Raw genomic sequence first — 18,637 nt, 5'->3', positions numbered from 1 at the left:
ATTTGGTCTGTTTAGAGTTATGCAGTACCCAGGAAAAAGAAAATTCAACAGGACCATATTTTTCCCACCTCCCAAGGCCATCTCATTATTTATTGAGCCCCAGGGACCTTGAGAATTCTTTGTCTTTACCTTAACTAACTTTTCTAGGGCTTCAAATCTCCAGGAGATGGCTAGGATAAGAAACTGAATACTCTACAAAGCTGACACATCTCAATGGGGCAACAGTGGCATGATTCTTGTTTTTAGACCAATAAACATGGTAAGTCCTAGACTAATGTTTCTGTCTTGGCACTCATGACATTTGGGGCAGGATAATTCTTCATTGTAGGGGTTATCCAGTGCATTACAGGATGTGTAGCAGCATCTCTGGCCTATACCTACTAAATGTCAATAGTATGCACAAACATGTGTGCACACACACCACAGTTGTGACAATTGTAAATGTCCCCATACATTGCCAAATGTCCCCTGGTTGCAAAACCATCCCTACTTGAGAACCACTGTAAGAACATCAAAGACAGGAGAGCCCTTGGGGGCCATCCCACCCAACTGCCTCATTTTACAGATGGGAAAACTGAGGTCCAGAGACTAAGACTAGAAGCTAGGTTTCCTCACACAGGTTAGAGATTTTTGGAGACTAGAAGTCTTTTTCTTAGCTTCAAAAAAATGTAGTTAAAAAAATTGGTAAAAGTTTCATTTTGTCAATTTCACCTAGCTGCATATTCATTTGTCTTTTATCTCCCTTCTCTCTCTTTCCATCTCTTTCTTTCCCTCATATACACAGAGCATCCTAGAATTTCTATTTACTAATTTGGTTTTCTAGCCACAAATGCTACCAAAACTATTATTATTATAATTCTGTTACTAGCAAAACAACCACCCTCTCTAATTCAGCATTTTTCATTTGTTCACAGAAGAGGTTAAGGGGAACATGTCTAATTTATATCAGGGGCTACTGTGTGCCAAGCCCCCTGACAGGCAGTTCACAAACATAATTATTGTAAACAATCTCCTGAAGTGGACATTAAGATCCCCATTTTGCAAAAGAGGAAACTTAGGCTCATGGAGGTGAGGTGACCTGCCCAAGGTCAAACAGCCTGTGAGTTCTAGAACCAGATTCGAACCCACATTTGTCAAACTGCATAATACGACTGAGTTCAAGTTGTGGAGAATTAGAATGAGCTCATGATTAACACCCAAGTAAGAGTTGAATGTCCTCAGAGAACCAAATTCCCTCCCAATTTCTCGGATCACGGAGCTGAGGAGCTTGTCAGCATCGCCAGGAGGAAGCTAGGCCTCTATGGCAGTTGCTATGACAACTAGTTTTCTTATAATTATAGAACATGGTGGTGACACACAAGCTGCACATACAGTCACTTTGTTAGGACCTGTCTGCCTCTGACAGTTCCAGGAGCTTAAACACCATAATTTTTTTTTAAATCACATTTAATATAATCATGCATTGCAGCAGTGGAGGCCCAGAGAGCGAGAAAGTCAGGAGATTAACCCTCCCACCATGTGATGGAACCATGAGGCAAGCCACATGACAAAGGGTGAGGAAAATGGCATTTCTCCCTTGGGAGATTTTGCTTCTCTTTTTTTTCTTTTTTGGATCAACGTGCTTCAGGGCTTGGCCAGAGTATTCAAAGAAAAGAAAGAAGAAAAGAGCCAAAGCAAAATTAGCCTAATTCTTGGCAAATAGCAAGGAGAGGCAAAATTTAGAATTTTAACAACCACTTTTCAGTTTAGCTTAATTTCGCCAATTCCCAAAATGTGCAGGTTTTCCCAATTTGGAAGATGGATATAGACAAAAGAGTACATACACACACTCACATATACATTCAAAAACACCCAAAGTCACACATACCATTCTGGGTCAAAAAAGCCTGATTCTGCCCCTTATTGGCTGTGTGATCTTGAATACCTCAACTAACCTCTCTGATCCTCAGTTTTATCCTCTGTCCATCAAAAATGATGCTTACTTCATGAGCTACAGTAAAGATGAGATGGAAAATGACTAGCAAACTAGTTATTGTTATTTGTTAATTACAAATAATAATTTGTAAATACTATTGTACTTTCCATGAACATCTTCCTCTTATTACCCCCCTCTTGGGATTTGAGAAAACATTACGAAGCCCTGCCTTCAGTGCTACCTTCAGCAACCCAGCCAGGCAGCAGAGGAACCCTGCCCAAGCAGTGACAGGTATAGGTACTGAAGGTTATGCTGGGACTGTGGGACTCCCAGATGAGAACTGGGGAATCAAGGACTGGTTTCCACTGGAGCTGACATTTGAGCTGGGTCACAAGGCAGAGAACATGGGATACAGAAGAGGGGAAACTACATAGGCAAAGACCTGGAAATGAGAAAAGGCATGTTAACTTTAAAGGACCATGAGAAGGCTGAAGTCCTGGGGGTACAGAAGATCAGTGGCAGAGGGACTGGACCTAGCAGCAAGGCCCAGCTTTGGCCAAGCCTCCATTGCCATGCTAAGGACCTCATGTTTTGCCTGTAGGAAGTGGGGAGACACTGAAGATTTTTCAAGCAAGATCAATGATCCAATCTGATGTTGTTCATCATGAGTGGAAGTAGGTGGGATGGAGATGGAAGGTCAAATGCTGATACCATGGAAAGGGTGAGTGAGAAGGGACAGATGTGCCAGGGCAATGTCAGTTGAGATGGAGGTCCTATGGAGATGGAATGAGGCAGGGCTGCCCACTGGAGGTCCCACCTAGGTGGATACATTCCATCCGGTCAAATGACCAGCTCCCCGGATATGAAACTGTTATGCAAGTACAAAAGGAAGCTCACATTTACACAAGCTCCCATGGGACAGTGCTGGTTTATATTATCTCACTCGGTCTTCACACCAGGTTTATAACGTAGACAACACTATATTTTACAGATGGAGAAACACAGGTTCAGACCAGTGAAGTGACCTGTTCTAGTTCACACAAATCCCTGACCCATGTATCCGCCTTCTTCCATGTTGTTCTTGGGGTGCAGGGGGCTGATTTGTCCTGTTTGCCCATTTTCATGGGGTAAATACTCCCACTATGGTTGGCTATAACCATAGCCAACCATAGCCATAGGTTGCGACAGTTTAACAATGGTTTGCAGACTTTTAGTAACCTGCCCTCAAGACAAGGTGGAAGTCAGCTCCAGCCCTCAGCTGCAGGAGCCCCAAGGGAAAAAAGAATATTCACTAAACTCTAGCAGACTTCTGGTACAACAAATATATTAACAAGTCACTTGCTTTACTGCAGTATTTACTTACCAGTGTTTGTTTGAATCAACAAGAATGAGAAGCCACCAATAAGAGCAGCTTTAGTTATTGGGCTATGGAGTGGTCATGGAGCCACCCAGGCTCTCCCTGAAATCCTGAGCACATTCCTTCCGACACAGCGCCATGGAGGTTTTTGTTAGAAAAAAAAATTAAAAACAAAAAACACAACAGCCCACATTTGCTTTTCAATGACCAATTGATAACTATATATATATATATATATATATATATATATATATATATAACAATTTTATCATTCTTGTAGAAAGTGCCCAGAGAAAAACATAGGCCAGCATCTTTATTCTGATTTTCAATAAAACCCTAGCCAGAAATACAATAATAAACATCAAATACTATCATGGCCTTCTCCACCAAGTACTCATAATGCAGATTCTTTCCATGCCGGATAATGACTCTGCTCTTACCCCAGCAGGCAATGTTTTTAATAACTCACCTAAACTGTTTCTCAGAATAAAAAAATTTTTAAAAAATAGGAGAGCAATAAAAAACCAAGACAACAGATAATGAAGTAAAATGTCTTATCTCCGTTTGCTGCTGTCAGTAAAGATTAGAATCCCACCCAAGGAAGGCTGCCCCAGGGGTTTTGATGAAAAACTGGCAGAAGCAAATGGCAAAGGTATAAATGGGGTCTCACCTCCCTCGGAATGTGGCATCAAGAGGAAGACATTTATGAGAATGTGTCATCATCAAGAAACTTAGAAACAGAGATAAGGTCCTGATTTTAAATAAAGATATTGAAAATGAGGCAGCCAGAGCTGTGGTGTTATTTAAATGTAGAGTTTCTGGGCCAGCCAGGTGGATTTTTTTGTTTGTTTATTCATCCACCTGTTCATTCAGCTATTAAAGGCATCTTTTGGTTCCTAATGTGGCCAGGTGCAAAGGCTCTTGAGGTGCAAAGATGAAGAAGATATCATCCGGTCCCAAGTCAGTGAGAGACATGGCAGGTAAGTCGATGATGCCAACACCACATAACTGGTCCTAGAACGGAAGCTAGTACAGCAGGTGCGGGAAACCCAAGGAGGAAGGACAGATGGCTTGAGCAAGCCAGCAAGACAGCACAGGCCAGGGGCCATTTGGGTTGGATGTTGAGAGATGAGGGAACATGTCCAGTGGTGAAGGCAGGAAAGGCATTCCAGCTGGAAGGGACAGCACAAACAGAGACAGGGAGGCATACAGTATTTCATAAGGGAAGTGCTTTGGGCAATCAGAAAACTCGTGGGAGAGGCAGGTGAGTAGTGGAGCTTTAAAGGTGGCAAAGCCCTCAGGGGATATGCACTTTACAGAGAGTACTCTTCTGAAGTGGTGAGAAGAATGGACAGGAGCTTGAGAAAAGAGGCAGAGGGACCCAGAACAAGGCTGGGCCATGAGAGGATGGGTGAACAGAGAGGAAAGTACAGTTATTGGAGACTGGCTGTATGGAAAGAGGCCTGGACTCTGCGAGTTCTTAGACACGGCAACTGACCCTGTCAAGGTTGGTTCTGGCACTGCACTGTGTCTTTTCCCATGTTGGTGTGGGAGAGAATGCTAGTAGAGCGAAGGCCTGAGACAGAGTGCCAAGGTCCTGTCCCTTGGCCAGACAGAAGACAAGGAGAAGGAAGAAGGGAACAACTGGCAGGTAGGCTGGTGCAGCAGCATCCCCAGGAACCTACTCACTGGTAGTCTAGCTCCCATTCCACTGTAAACAGGCTTTTCTGCTCTTTATACCCTCCTTAGGGCCTGGGAGTGCATCCCAGCCCCATAACCTCCTAGTGTGGATCTTGGGGAAATCACCAGCTTCTCTGAGCCCTCACCTGTTTCCCTCACCTGTACGTAGGGTGATGAGCTCACCAGCCCCGTGTTTGCTGGGATCTTTCAGGTATATAACATACAAAAGGCACTAATCACAGGTCTGGAGCAGAGCAGAAATCCAAAGAACTGAGTGATAGATGAAATAGTGAAAAATCAACACCATATAAGTTTCAACTGGACTTTTGTTTATTTTGGGTTTGTTCATCATTGCTTGTTTTTAGTAATAATGCACAGACCTCTGTTCTCTAAGAATTACCAGCCCTTACACTTCCAGCCCTCCCCCTCACCCCCTACCTGGCTTCTTGTTAATGTGTCCATTTGCCTGACAGGAATGGTAAGTTCTGGCCCCTTGGCACTAATGCACCCCTCCCATTCTGGCTTCTCCCACTGATTGTGTTCTGGGTCTGATCTTCAGACATCCCCAAGATCTTTCCCCATGCACTTGGACAAATGCCCCCATTTGAGTTTTCCCAGGCCATAGCCTCCAGAGCCAAACTTTCTGGACTCTGAATAGGAATATGGTCAGAGACAAATACTGAAGCAGTCCTAAATGACTGGGCCTCCAGTGGCCACACACCAGACACTCACTCTATGCCATGCCCTGAGCTGGGAAACTGGAGATGTGGGTAGGTCAGAAGTGACCTTGCCCTCCAGGCATCACAGACTAGGGGCAGGGCTGCATGCAGCAGCAGCCAGGTACAGTATAGCAGCATTCAAGGCCCCCGTGTGACCTGCAGAGCCAACAGGAGGCACCAAACCCAACTAAGAGGATCAGGGGAAGCATTCCAGAGGAGCTGATCCTACAGGAACAGTATAGCTGAGAAGGTGGCCAGAATGTCCTTGACTAATCCACATTTGTGAGCTCCTCCAAAGCAAGGGTTTTGTCTTATGCATGTTTGTGTCTCCCAGGAATAGGCATTTGGCCTAACCCAGAAAAAATATTAATAAAGACAAAATAGAAAGGGGAAGAAAAAAAGTAAGGAAAGAAGGCAAGCTAGCCATAGAATGGCAGCGTGGCATCGAGGTGTGACAGAGAGAATGGGATATAGTTAGGTTCTCATCTTGTTCTAACACATCCAGGCTGAATGGCCCTAACAGCCACTTCACTCCCCTGAGCATCAGGTTTCTTACCGATAAGATGAGGATAACAATAGGTATACCTATTGGTTGTTATTAAAAAGTGGATTAAAAGCATTTTTTAAAAGAGTTTATTTATTTGACAGAGAGAGAGAGTACAAGCAGGGGAAGTGGCAGGCAGAGGGAGAAGCAGATTCCCTGCTGAGCTGAGCAGTGGTGAGTCCTGACTCCATCCCAGGACTCTGGGATCATGACCTGAGCCAGAGACAGACGCTTAATGGACTGAGCCACACTAAAAGCATTTTTTAACAGATACCAGGATTATTCATGTTATAACTGATGTGTTGAGAAATAGCCTACCAAAAAAATTGCCTACACTCCCCAGGAGGCAAAGAGGTGAGTCCAGAGGTCACTGTAGACAGCTAGGAGTTGTCCATGAATCCTGACATTGAACTGGCCACCCTCGAACAATTCTGCATGTTTCCCCAGCCACATTCTCAAGGGGGAAAGCCAGAAGGGAAGGGCCAAGTTTGTCTCAACCAACAGTCAAAAGCTGGCTAATTATGCAAGAAGCTAAGAACCCAGGAAGAAGAAAGACTCTGAACAGGAAAGAAATAAAATGATCATTCTTTAAGATCTAGAGTGTGCCAAGGACTTACACTATTTGTTATGTCAACAGTGTGTCCTGGTTTATGGATGAGGAATCAGGAGCTCAGAATGGTGAAGGGACCTTCCCAAGGTCATGGAGCTAGGAGGTAACAGAGCTGTGATCTTAGTTTCCCAGGTCACTCTGGCCCCAAAATCCTAAAACACCTGTCATAAACTAACACACTGTCCTCTAAATGCAACACTCAGTTCCTTCTCATACCAGCCTGGGGAACAACCAGGTCTGCCAGTGTGGCCAGATGCACCAGCACTCTGCACAGCACCTTCCATGGCAAAATCAGCTTTAGAGGAACACCCAGCTTCCAAGACCAAGAAAGAAGGAGGGGCTCCTTTCTGCATGCTCCTGTCTTCTCAAATAGAACACCTTCTCAAGTCTGTGACCTCTCACAGGAGCCTTCTTAGTTTTAGAAAAGACAGAAATTTCAGGCAATTCTTTTAGCTAATCTTTCTCAATTCATCTCCCCCTGCCCGTTCTCTCCTCTCATTCTCTCTCACGTTGCTTTGAGCTGCTCTGTCCAGGTCAGTTCTGAAATATGAAGTAATGAGCTGTACCACTTCTGTGAGGGTATTAGAATGAGGGGCAGGTGCATCTCTGCCATCCCCATGGCTACCTCTGCCATGAGCAATATCCTCAGGAGGCAGCCCAGCTACTGTTTCCTAAGCATCACACTCTTAAAGACTAACTGGGAATTCTCTGACTTCCAGCTCTGGTTTCACCAGCACAGAGCTCAACCCTGAGCCCCAGGCCATTCACATACAAGGGTGACTAGACCATCATGCAGGGCCCATATGCTCCAGGCACCTCTCACTCAATGCACGCCCCCAGCCTACATTCTCCAGTTCCTACTAGAGTGGACAGTATCCACCAGCCCAGCTAGCCAAGCCACACACCAAGGATTCCCCTAACTGTCCTTCTTCTTCCTACCAGGAACAAGTCCTATAAATTCTATCTTCAAAACAGCCCACCTAGGACCCCAAGACCTGCTGCAGCCAACAGCTCAGACCCTCAGACTCTCCTCCAAAGCCTCCTCCCAGGCCCTCAAGCTACCCTCACCCCAACAGATATATCCTCCACACAACCCAGAGGCAGCTCTCTTTAAGAAAGCAGAAAGAGGCTAATGCACCCTCACATCTTTACATAGACAGATTTGCTCCCTTCCTCTCATTTTGTTCCTTGAGGCAGGGCTCTCGCCCACATCTGACCGTCAGTGCTGACAAAGGATTACTGCCCCCAAACCCAATGCCCTTCCTTCCTGACCCCCAGGATTACTCGAGTCAAGATGCATGGAGGGCTTCTGCAGCCCCAGAACCTGACTTCTTCTTAGCCCTCCTGAGCCCCTCCTTTCTTCTTAGCTGACTCACTTATGTGAGAATGGGTAGTGACCACCGCAGGCAGTGTGGCTAGAAAGAAAGGCTGCTTTGGCTCAGCTCTGAGTGCTGGCCCTGCTGTTTGTTGGCTAGAGGAGCAGATCACGTCACTGCTCTGAGCCGTGGCTCCCCTTCAAGAAATGGAGGGTTATGTCAGTCTCTGGGGGCTTGTGGGCGTTAAATATGATTAAATAGCAACATCACCAAAAGTGGTCAAAGAATAAAAAAAAAATTATCCAACACTACTTCTGTAACATGGCCACAGATGGCATATGCTGGTACATTTTTGCCATGTTGTTTCTCCTATGTTTACTTGTGGTTTTTTCATAGTTCCAATCCTGGAAAACACAATTTTAATCCTGGCTTTCTTCACTCAACTTTCCCTCTGAAGTATTTGCCCAAATTATTCTGTGTCTTCATAACCATCATTGGAAAGCGACTGATAAATAAGAAATAATTCCATCAGAAGCTTGTAACACTCTATTTGATTAAAAAATTATTTTAATAATTCTACTTTTTTTCTGATTATCAAAATCCTGCATGGTCATAGCAAATTTGGAAAGCATAGGACAGTAAAAAAAAAAAGATGAAAATATCTCAGAAGCCCATAATTCAGAGTAAAAGAAATGCTTTCTGAGAGAAAGGAAACCTTGAGAAACTGCTAAAATAGTCCATCATTTGGATGTGCTTTTATTTACAGAATCATGAAGAAGTTCTTGAAAGTGTAGCATTATTTCCAATACCTTGATTTTCTAAATAACACTGCAGCAAACATTGTTGTACATAAATCTGGGCATATTCTTGACGGTCTCCATTGCCAGGAGCACAGGTCAGCTTACATATACTTTATGCACCAAGGTACTCTCAACCTCCCCTTGAAGCTCTGAGTACATTCTTGCAGGGATGCAGTTCAGGCCAGGTCCATATTTATTGGGCCCACACTGTGAGCCAGACACTGAAGCTATAGCTAACAATAAGAGCAACCCCTGCCCTCAAAGAGGGTGGCAGTGTCCAGGGATCACCCATTCTCTGAGGCATGCATACAGAGGGGCCACAGTCCCTCTCAGGCTCACACACGCAGCTGCTCAAACCCAGATTTAGCAGGGAGATAGGGAAGGACAGGAACAGACCAACATGTTTATTCATGTACACCCTCCAGTTCCCAGATACCCAACCAAAGGCTGTTTTCACTTTCAAAGCCCCCAGTCATGGCTGACACTAAAGAGCTACTATTTGTTGTGTACTTACCATGTACAGATCGAAGTGCTTTGCATGACTTCTGTACTGCACCCTCACAGCCACCCTTCTACTACCTCCATCTGATAAATGAGGTTTGCAGACTTGTGGTGGCCACTTGGCTGGTATGAGGTGGAGAGAGGGCTCATACCCAGTCAGACTGCTCCAATATCCATCTAAGGAACCACTTGTTCTAGTAAAACCATGGCTGATTTTGCCTCCTAAGTATCTTTTAGGTCTTCCCATGTCTCTCCATCTGTTCACCATCCTTGTTCAAGCCACTGTCTCTACTTGGACTATTGCAGTAACCTAATAGTCTCCCCACATTCCCTCTTGCCTGCTACAGTCCACTGGCCACATAAAAGCCAACATGCTTTATTTAAAACCCAATTAAGTCATCTCTCTCCCCTTCTTGAAGTCCTTCAGAGGCTTCCTTTATGCTTCTAGCATACAACTCAAATTCCTCCATATAGTCTACACAGCCTAGAACTGTCTGTTCTCTGCCTACTTCTCCGGTTTCATATTTGCCTACTCTCTATCCCCTTCTAGAGCCTAGCCTCATTGCCTTTATTCTTATTCAGAGTTGGGATCAGCCTCAGGGCCTTTGCACAAGCTGTGCTCTTCTCAGCCACCTAAGTGACTTTTCCAGGGTACTTCCTTGAGATTTCTCCTTTTGTTCTTGTAGAGCACGTTTCATGACTCCTTCATGAGACTTACCATAGTGATACATATTTATCAGTTCTCCTAATGACCCCTCCACCAAGAAATAGATGGTCAGCCGTTTGGGTTTTTTTCCATTAAGAAGTCAGGTTTTTTTCCCCCTTTGTCTTTTTTATATTTTGTTACAATCATCCACTGACTAAAATTTGAGGGTTTTAAAAATATATTTCTGTCATATTTCCTGGAGATTTTGATGGAAATGTAGAGAGATAAGGACAAGAGAAAAAGAAGAAAGGAGGCACATTTATCAATCATCAAATTATCTGAGCATTCCAGAGCAGAAGTAGTACTCAAGAGGCAGAGCTTTTGTTATCTGATTAGACTCAGTGACCCAGACAGTGTGACCTCAAGAAATCCTCTAGAAATATCCTAAATAGAAATAGCAGTAGCACCTGATCTACTAGTGCCAGGAGTCTTGAGCTGGCTGAAGCCAGCCTTATCTTTACAATTTGCATAAAGACACTGACCGTAAATTCGGCGATTTTCGGCACCCGGAACTTCCCTTTGTTCTTCTGTTCAGGCTGATACTCTGTTCTTGTCTTCACAATCACCTGAAATGTTCAACCAGTGTTAGTGCAAATGGAAACTTGAAACACTTCTTGTTTTCTTTTCTTTTTCTCAGTAACTGGAATTTTTGTACATTGCATAAGGATCAGAAAACAAAGAACTTCCCTCTCAAACACACAAGAAAGCAGAGTTCAAATTACCCATACTTCCCCATTCCAACAGAGATAACCACAGGTGACAATTTGGGTCACACTTTTCCAGATGTTTTTATATGCATATAGACGCATATATTAGATATGTGTGTGATATTTATATAAACGTATTTTCTTTTTATACAACAGATTCATACTCCATGAATTACAACCTACTTTTTAAAAAGATTTTATTTATTTATTCATGAAAGACACAGAGAGACACAGGCAGAGACACAGGCAGAGGGAGAAGCAGGCTCCCTGGGAGCCCAATGTGGGACTTGATCCCCAGACCCTGGGATCACGCCCTGAGCCAAAGGCAGAGGCTCAACCACTGGCACCCAGGCGTCTCAAACTACTCTTAACATATAACAACATACTAGCATTTTTTATGTAGACAAATACACAATTGTATTTTGCCTTTTAATGTAGCATATTTCACCCTATGCATATGCTACAATTAATCCAGTAACTGTATTGTTGAACATTTAGGTTGTTTCCACAGTTTGGGTTATGTAAACAAGTTATGATGAACATCTTGTAGCTCAACCTTTATACATATAGTTAATTCCAATTTGACTTAGAGACTTGCACAGATAAAAGCATAAAGGTCTTTGAATCTTTTGTATCATCTTACTTTTTTCTAAACTTTTCTAAAGTCTGAATATTTTGCAGAGGTGGTTAATATCTTATCAAGTTACTCTGTCAACCTGCCAAGACATTTATGGAACTCCAGCCCACTGTGTAGGCAAAGTGGAAGAAAAAAGAACCTGACAGATAATCAATAACCATGGCCAAGTGCCACAGTGTCGGGGTAACACAGAAGCTGTCTGAGACTCAGGGCCTCACCTGTAAAATATGGGCAATAATCATAATCATAATCCCTATTTAACAAGGTTGTTTTGAGGGTTAAATGAGATGACAATTGGTAATATTTTTGTAGTTATTTATTATGTGCCAGAACTAGATCAAGTACTTCATATGCCTTTATCTATATACCACTACTATTTTCATTCTTCTGACAAGGAAACTGAAGCTTGGAGATACTAAACTACTTGTCCAAGGTCACAGCTAAAAGGAAGCTGTCTTCTAACCATGATCACTCTTACTTTTCACTGGAGTTTAATTTAACTGAATCTTCACTGAAAACTCCCACCACGTGTTCCTGGAGATAGCAGTCAAGTGTACTGACTCAAGCAAAAAGTTCTCCAATGAAGAATATTCTTTATGTCTGTGAGGTATGCCATTGACTAAATGTAGCTCAAAAAGGAAAGGGTTAGGGAAAGGACTACTATTACTGAACATCTCCCATGTGGCATTTAAATATGTTGGTTCAGAAGGCTTGGGGATCAGCCCATCTAGCTGATCCCTTCTCTCCTGCCCCATCATCTAGAACCCATTTGCAGATGTAAGGTCTGCTCTTGTGTCCTACCCCTCTCTGTCATCTGTTCCTCCTAAACAACAGAAGTGAGCCCTGGCTCCTTCAAATAGGGAAGTGGGGGGGTAGCCAATTAAGGGTGAGGTTTTATGGGAGGTGGGGTGGGTTCTGTTATTTTTATTTTCTTTCTATCTCTTATTCCAAAGAATAGGAAAGCAGAAGCCTCTTTGCCACAAGTAATAAAAATAAGTCTCATGCTTTGCAAACTTACCACATAGCAGGCACTGAACGTTTGACATGTAGATCTCACTTAATTATATCTTATGGGGCAGACAGTGATACTGTTAGTGCTGTAGGAAGGTGTAAGGGTATGTACTGGGTTTGAACAGTAGTTCCACTATAAAGCCTTCTGTGTCTTTGTTTTCTCATCTATAAAGTGGGACAATAAACACAAATACCTTGTTGCATTGTTGTAAGGCTTAAATGAGTTAATACAAGATGAGCACTCAGACCATTCAATAACAAATACTTATTTGAACACTGCCTCTTAGTGCTGCCAAATTTTCTTCCATGGATATTCAAAGCAGATGTGGAATGGAGCCTGGCCTGCACCTGTCAGCCTGTAGGTCCTCCCTACTCAGTCCATCAAGAGCAACACGAGAACTTCTCAAGAATAATGTTGTTCAAGCATGCTCCTGACCTCCTTGTCTGGGGAAAAAAAAAAGGTAGGGAGTGATGGATGAACAAAAGTTAACTGAGTGAAGGGAGCCCAGGTGGCTCAGTCAGTTAATTGTCCTACTCTTGGTTTCCGGTCAGGTCATGATCTCAGGGCTCTAGGATTGAGTCCTACATCGGGCTCTGCACTCATTGGAGATTCTACTTGAGATTCTCTCCCTCTCCCCCTAAGCCCACCACGTCTAAAATAAAAGTTTACTGGGTAAGACAGCCAAGGAAAGACATTTTCTGCAAAGTAAACCGCATGGCCAAAGAAAGAAAAGTGTGACATAACGTAGTCTACAAGGTTTGCTATTTGCTGTCATGTAAACTTCCATGGGTATGCAAGAATCAGGAATTAATGTAGCTAAGTAAGCAATACTTAAAGCATAGCCCACAGGCTAGATATTTATATTACTGCCTAACTAAACATTCTGGGAAGGGCCAAATGGAGTAAGGTACATATAGATATGTTGTGAACCTAAAGGCTATTCTACAAATTTTAATGATTCAAAATATTTTGGATAGCACTAGATCAACTGTCAGGTAATAAAGTGGTACAGAGGGCATCCCTGGATGGCTCAGCAGTTTAGCACCTGCCTTCAGCCCAGGGCATGATCCTGGAGTCCCAGGATCGAGTCCCACATCAGGTTCCCTGAGTGGAGCCTGCTTCTCCCTCTGCCCGTGTCTCTGCCTCTGTGTGTGTGTCTCTCTCTCGTGAGTAAATAAATAAAATATTTTAAATAAATAAATAAGGTGGTATAGAAAATGTAGATGTCTGATCATTCTGAATCCACATTTTTAGAAAATATTCACAAGTTGAGAATTATAATTTCTTTTCCCTATTTCTCCATGTTGTATGTATGTATATATTTGATATGTATGTGCATATATATATTATAATGCATCTCAGTATCCATTTCTATGCAGAGTGAATTTCCTGATCAGTATGTCATGTGATCCTAAGCCTTGGGGCAATAACTGCCTTTGCCTTTTATGGTTAGTAGCATTCTCAGATAGCCCCCCAAGCTCCCACCCCAGTGCACATGTCCAACATAGTCTTCTCCGTCAAGACTGTGGACAGGATAATCATATATGATGGCATAGTCACCCCCACAATTACATTAAGCTATTATAAAACTCCATCATAGCAGACTGGAGAAGGATTCTCCTGATGGCCTTGAAGAAGTAAGCTGACATGTTACAGGAGGGCCATGTAGCTGGAACCTGAGGGCCGACTCTAGATGCTGAAAGTAACTTCAGCTGAGCCAGGTCATTCACGATGATGGGGACTTCAGTACTACAACCACGAATAACTGAATTCTGCCAACAACCTCAGTGGGCTTGGAAGAGGACACTGAGTTCCAGATGAGAGGGCAGCCTGGCCAATGCCTTGACTTCAGACCCCTAAGACCCCAAGCAGAGAAAACAGCTAACCTGTTCCTGGACTTCTGACGTACAGAAACTACAAGGTAATATATTTGTGCTGTTTTAAGACATCACATTTTTGGAAATTTGTTGTACAATGACAGAAAACTGATATTCCTTCCCACATTGTCAAATCCATCTTGAGGATCAACCATCTCTGGGGTTGATCCCTTTGCCACTAGATCTTTAGCCACCAGATCTCAGGCATCAACACATCACACAACAAATGTTAAGAAGCATTTGCTTCTTAGTCCTTCTCTCTGCCCCTAAATTTCTATAAACATTTTTTCTAAAGCTTCCCCAAAAGCTCAAAAACATCTTCATCATTCCACATAAATTGAAAAGACCCTATGCATAGCTGACATTTTGAGACAGGTGACAGAACTTTTAAAATATGACTGTCAGAATGAGACAATGAATAATCATTACAGGCAACATAATTCTAATTATCCTATTAAACATTTTGTGGTTGCTTCCCTAACATCCATTTAGATCAAAAGTCCCCAGATATTCCTTTTGGGAAATCACCACTGCCCTTTGTGTGGCAGCCATGTGGTTTGGTGAGATTGATGCCTCCCTTCATGATAGGAATGGTCCCTAATTAGGTTAAGCCAATCAGGGCATACTATCCTTTTGATCACAAAATTTAATTAACTCAAAGTTTGGACCAATTAGAGACAAGATAATATTGACTAAGAACATGGGGAAAGAAGCCTCCTTGCTCTTTATGGGGGTTCCCAAAGAGCATGTTCTTCCTCTGCTTGGTGTGGTGAGGACTTGAGTTCTAAAACTTCTGCAGAAATTTCTGACACAATAAGGAGGAGCCAAGATGAAGACAAAGGTGGCATATGAAAGAGGGTAGAGCCAAGAGAAACCGAGAGAAATGGAGATGGGCCCTGATGACACACTGCCCTCTGGATCACACCTTGCCTGAAGTCCACATTGAACTCTGCAGTTATAGGGTCAAATACATATTTTGGGGGCCCTACTCCAATTTGGGTTAGGTTTTCTGTTATATGAGGTTAAAAAGTCCTATCTGATAAAAATGTGGTCCAAGAAAAAGCTATTAGAACTTTAGTAAGATGAACTAAAAAGCTATTAGACTTTAGTAAGATGGCCAAATACTAAATAAGCTTAAAAAAATTAGTAGATTCTTTGGTGCCAGAAAAACAACAACAAAAAACAAAAACAAAAACCTCAAATATTGTAGGTCCACCAAAAAATACAAATAAAAATATTCATAGCCATTTTTTTCATAATATCCCAGAACTGAGAACAATCCAAATGTCCATTAATAGAATGCATAAATTGTGGTTTATTCATAAAATGGAATGCCATGCACAAGTGTGAATCTTACAAACATTACCTTGAAAAAAAGAAATATGACACAAATTTTTTGTATATGATTTCATTTAAATCAAGTTCCAAATATATACAGAAAATTTACATATTAATTATTTATATAATTTATATATAATATTTATAATAAATACACAAATAACTGTAATATGTGTATGTGTGTACATACTATTTCTTTTTAAAGTATCTCATTTACCACTTGCAGTAATGGAGGGCTGATGAGTTTAGGCAGAGTTAGGGTCATAGCCCTCCTTTGAATCCATGTCCTGCTTTGCCTGATCCCTTATGACAGGCTGCTTATGCCCTGAGTGACTTTCTAATGGTTATTTTTATTTTAGAACCCCACTCCTCCACCCACCAGTTCAAACACAGGCCACAGGTCAAGTGGGTACCTGACCCAAGTTGGTCCTCAGTCTTTTCCTCCTCTCTTTAGCTAAGCCACATTTTCCCCCAAAGCAACCCAAGTTGCTACCTAATATCTTCCCTTCCCTCCTAAGGACATGTTAGCTCATTAGAACCCTATCTCCACATCAAAAGCAGGTCTTTGCCCATTGCCTAGAGCAAGTCAACAGTCCTCTGGTATCTTCTTTGATCTCTCAGTAGTAGGCTTGTTTGCTCCCTACCCCTTTAGATGTCCTTCTCCCTTGGGTCCATAGCCATATCTCTCTTGGTTCTCCTGTTCACTGACTAGCTCTCTTCAATTTCCCTTTCAAGATCCTCCCTTTCTGCTTGACCTCTCAATGTTAGAATTTCTCAGGGTGAGGTCATTGGCACACTTCCCTCCTACATGTACCCTCTGAGTATTCACACTCCCATTACTTCTAAGTCCATCCTTATCCTTTTAACTTAATTCAGACCTCAGCCAGCATTCAGATTACCCTACTGGACATTTGCCCTTGGACCAACCTCCCTAAATATACCACGTCTGCAGCAAAGCTCTTGGATTCCCAGATCCATCTGCCCCTCAACATTTCTTCCCCAAGTCACCCCCCCCCCAAATAGCAGCATTATCTATGCCAGTGCTTATGTCAAATCAAATATAGGAATTCTTCCATGACTCCTCCCCTCCCTTCACTCTCCAAATCCACATCAGTACCAGCTCCCATTTCTCAGAAACTTCTCTCAAATCAACCCATCTGTCCAGTCACACTGCCGCCACCCTAATTCAGAACACTGTGATGTTTCCATGAATGGTTTTTCTGGCCAGCTTCTTGTTTCCATTCTTGCCTCCCCAAATTCAGGAAAAAGAGTTTTCTAGACCAAGGGAACCGCATATACCAGCACACATATACAGCAAACACTCAGGAGGCTGGCATGTGGAGGAGCCACAATGAGTGATTTTGAGTGGCCACAGCACAGGGCAGGTGAAGTGAGGGAGTAAACAGAGGCTCTGAATGCCATACCAAGCATCCTAAAAGATGAACCTGAAAGCAGTGAAAAGCCAAGGGAGGATTATAAACCACAGAGTGGCTTTCCAGGTGTATATTACAGGTAATGGTTAAGCCTCTGGCCACAGTGAGATACACTGGAAAGATGTAAAGAACTGGAGAAATACAACCCTACAGAGTTACTGGAATCAACCAGATATTGGGCATGTCATGAAATTTGGTGTTCTGTTCCCATGGAGGGGAGCCAGAAACATTTCCCTTCTATAAAAGAAGATATGGCAATAGTCACTTTTTTTTTTTTTTAGTACTATGAAGGGAAAGCATGAGAAATGTTAGCCAATCATTAATTATACCTTGGAGGAATCAGCTTACATAAGCAAAGAAAGAGAGAAGAGAAAATATATTTGCAATGAAAGGCTCTATTCTCTGCAGTTGAAAAAAAAAAAAAAAGTAGGGAAAAATGGAGTCCTAAGCTCTTAATAACAGAAATGAGGGAGGAGTGGAGAGAGAAGAGGAAAAATTTGTTTCTACTCTTTTTATCATTTAAAGTGGAGTTTTACAAATATTTGGAAAAATGAACCTCCAGATTTTCAAATATCATTGTGGATGTGGGTAAAGATATAAATTTGTTTTCTTTTCGTATTTTTACATCAGTCCCCATTGTCCTGTCAGTGGCTGATATGAAGAACATAATTTAACATAATTGGCATTGTGAAAATGGGATAAATTATTCATCCCAAAAGGACCCCTCGTCTGGATATATTCCCCCTTCACTGGCAAGGCCAGATAATACATGGTGGTTCAGATGGCACAAAGTACAGATCATAAAAATTTAAAATACTACTTCCCAGGATTATCAATAATGAAGAGGTTCCCACATGGAGAGGCCCCAGGATTGGCAAGAACAATAAATAAAAGTGCAGAAGTGCTGACAAGGAGCAAGATTGTATTTTTATGAGCTGGACTTGCACAGGCCAAAAATAGATCTAAGCTGTATTCTGCAGCTCATCCCTGCAGCTAAGAGAGAAGTTCAGAGCAGGACAATGAATCTGCTGAGCACCTACTATGTGCCAGGCACTGTTCTCAGGGCCCCAATGATGTGTTCTCAGTTAATTCTCATAACTCTCCTCACAGTGTTTCCAGTCTTTATGTATCTCCTTTAATATTACTCCATTTCTCAAATGAGACAATTTAGGCTCAGAAAATTCAGTCACTTGCCTATGATCAAATGACTTATAAGTGGTTGAACTGGCAGTTCAAACTCAAGATTACCCTGCTCTTTCCTATCATTGTTTTAAAATTGGTACCCAGGAGCACCTGGGTGGCTCAGTCCGTTAAGCATCCAGTGCTTGATTTCAGCTCAGGTCATGATCTCAGGGTCATGAGACTGAGCACCATCAGGCTCTGTGCTCAGCATGGAATCTGCTTGAGATTCTCTTTCTCCCTCTGACCCTCTTCTTTCTCTCCCCCCACCCTAGAACAAATAAAATCTCTAAAAAAAATTAAAAT

At 42.5% G+C, this 18,637-nt stretch overlaps 1 protein-coding gene across 5 annotated transcripts in view; it reads right to left on the bottom strand.

Annotated features, from left to right (window-relative positions):
- NSG2 (neuronal vesicle trafficking associated 2) overlaps positions 1-18,637 on the bottom strand; it is a 100,613-nt gene that overhangs the window by 30,305 nt on the left and 51,671 nt on the right. For all 5 annotated transcript variants that reach the window (XM_041748770.1, XM_041748769.1, XM_041748772.1 and 2 more), the window contains one exon: positions 10,631-10,714. In XM_041748770.1, the coding sequence (XP_041604704.1) occupies positions 10,631-10,714 (84 nt within the window). The remainder of the gene's footprint in view (positions 1-10,630; positions 10,715-18,637) is intronic.

This window comes from Vulpes lagopus, chromosome 3, assembly GCF_018345385.1.
Source record: "Vulpes lagopus strain Blue_001 chromosome 3, ASM1834538v1, whole genome shotgun sequence".
Taxonomy (NCBI): domain Eukaryota; kingdom Metazoa; phylum Chordata; class Mammalia; order Carnivora; family Canidae; genus Vulpes; species Vulpes lagopus.
This window is presented reverse-complemented; position numbering and strand designations above follow the sequence as displayed.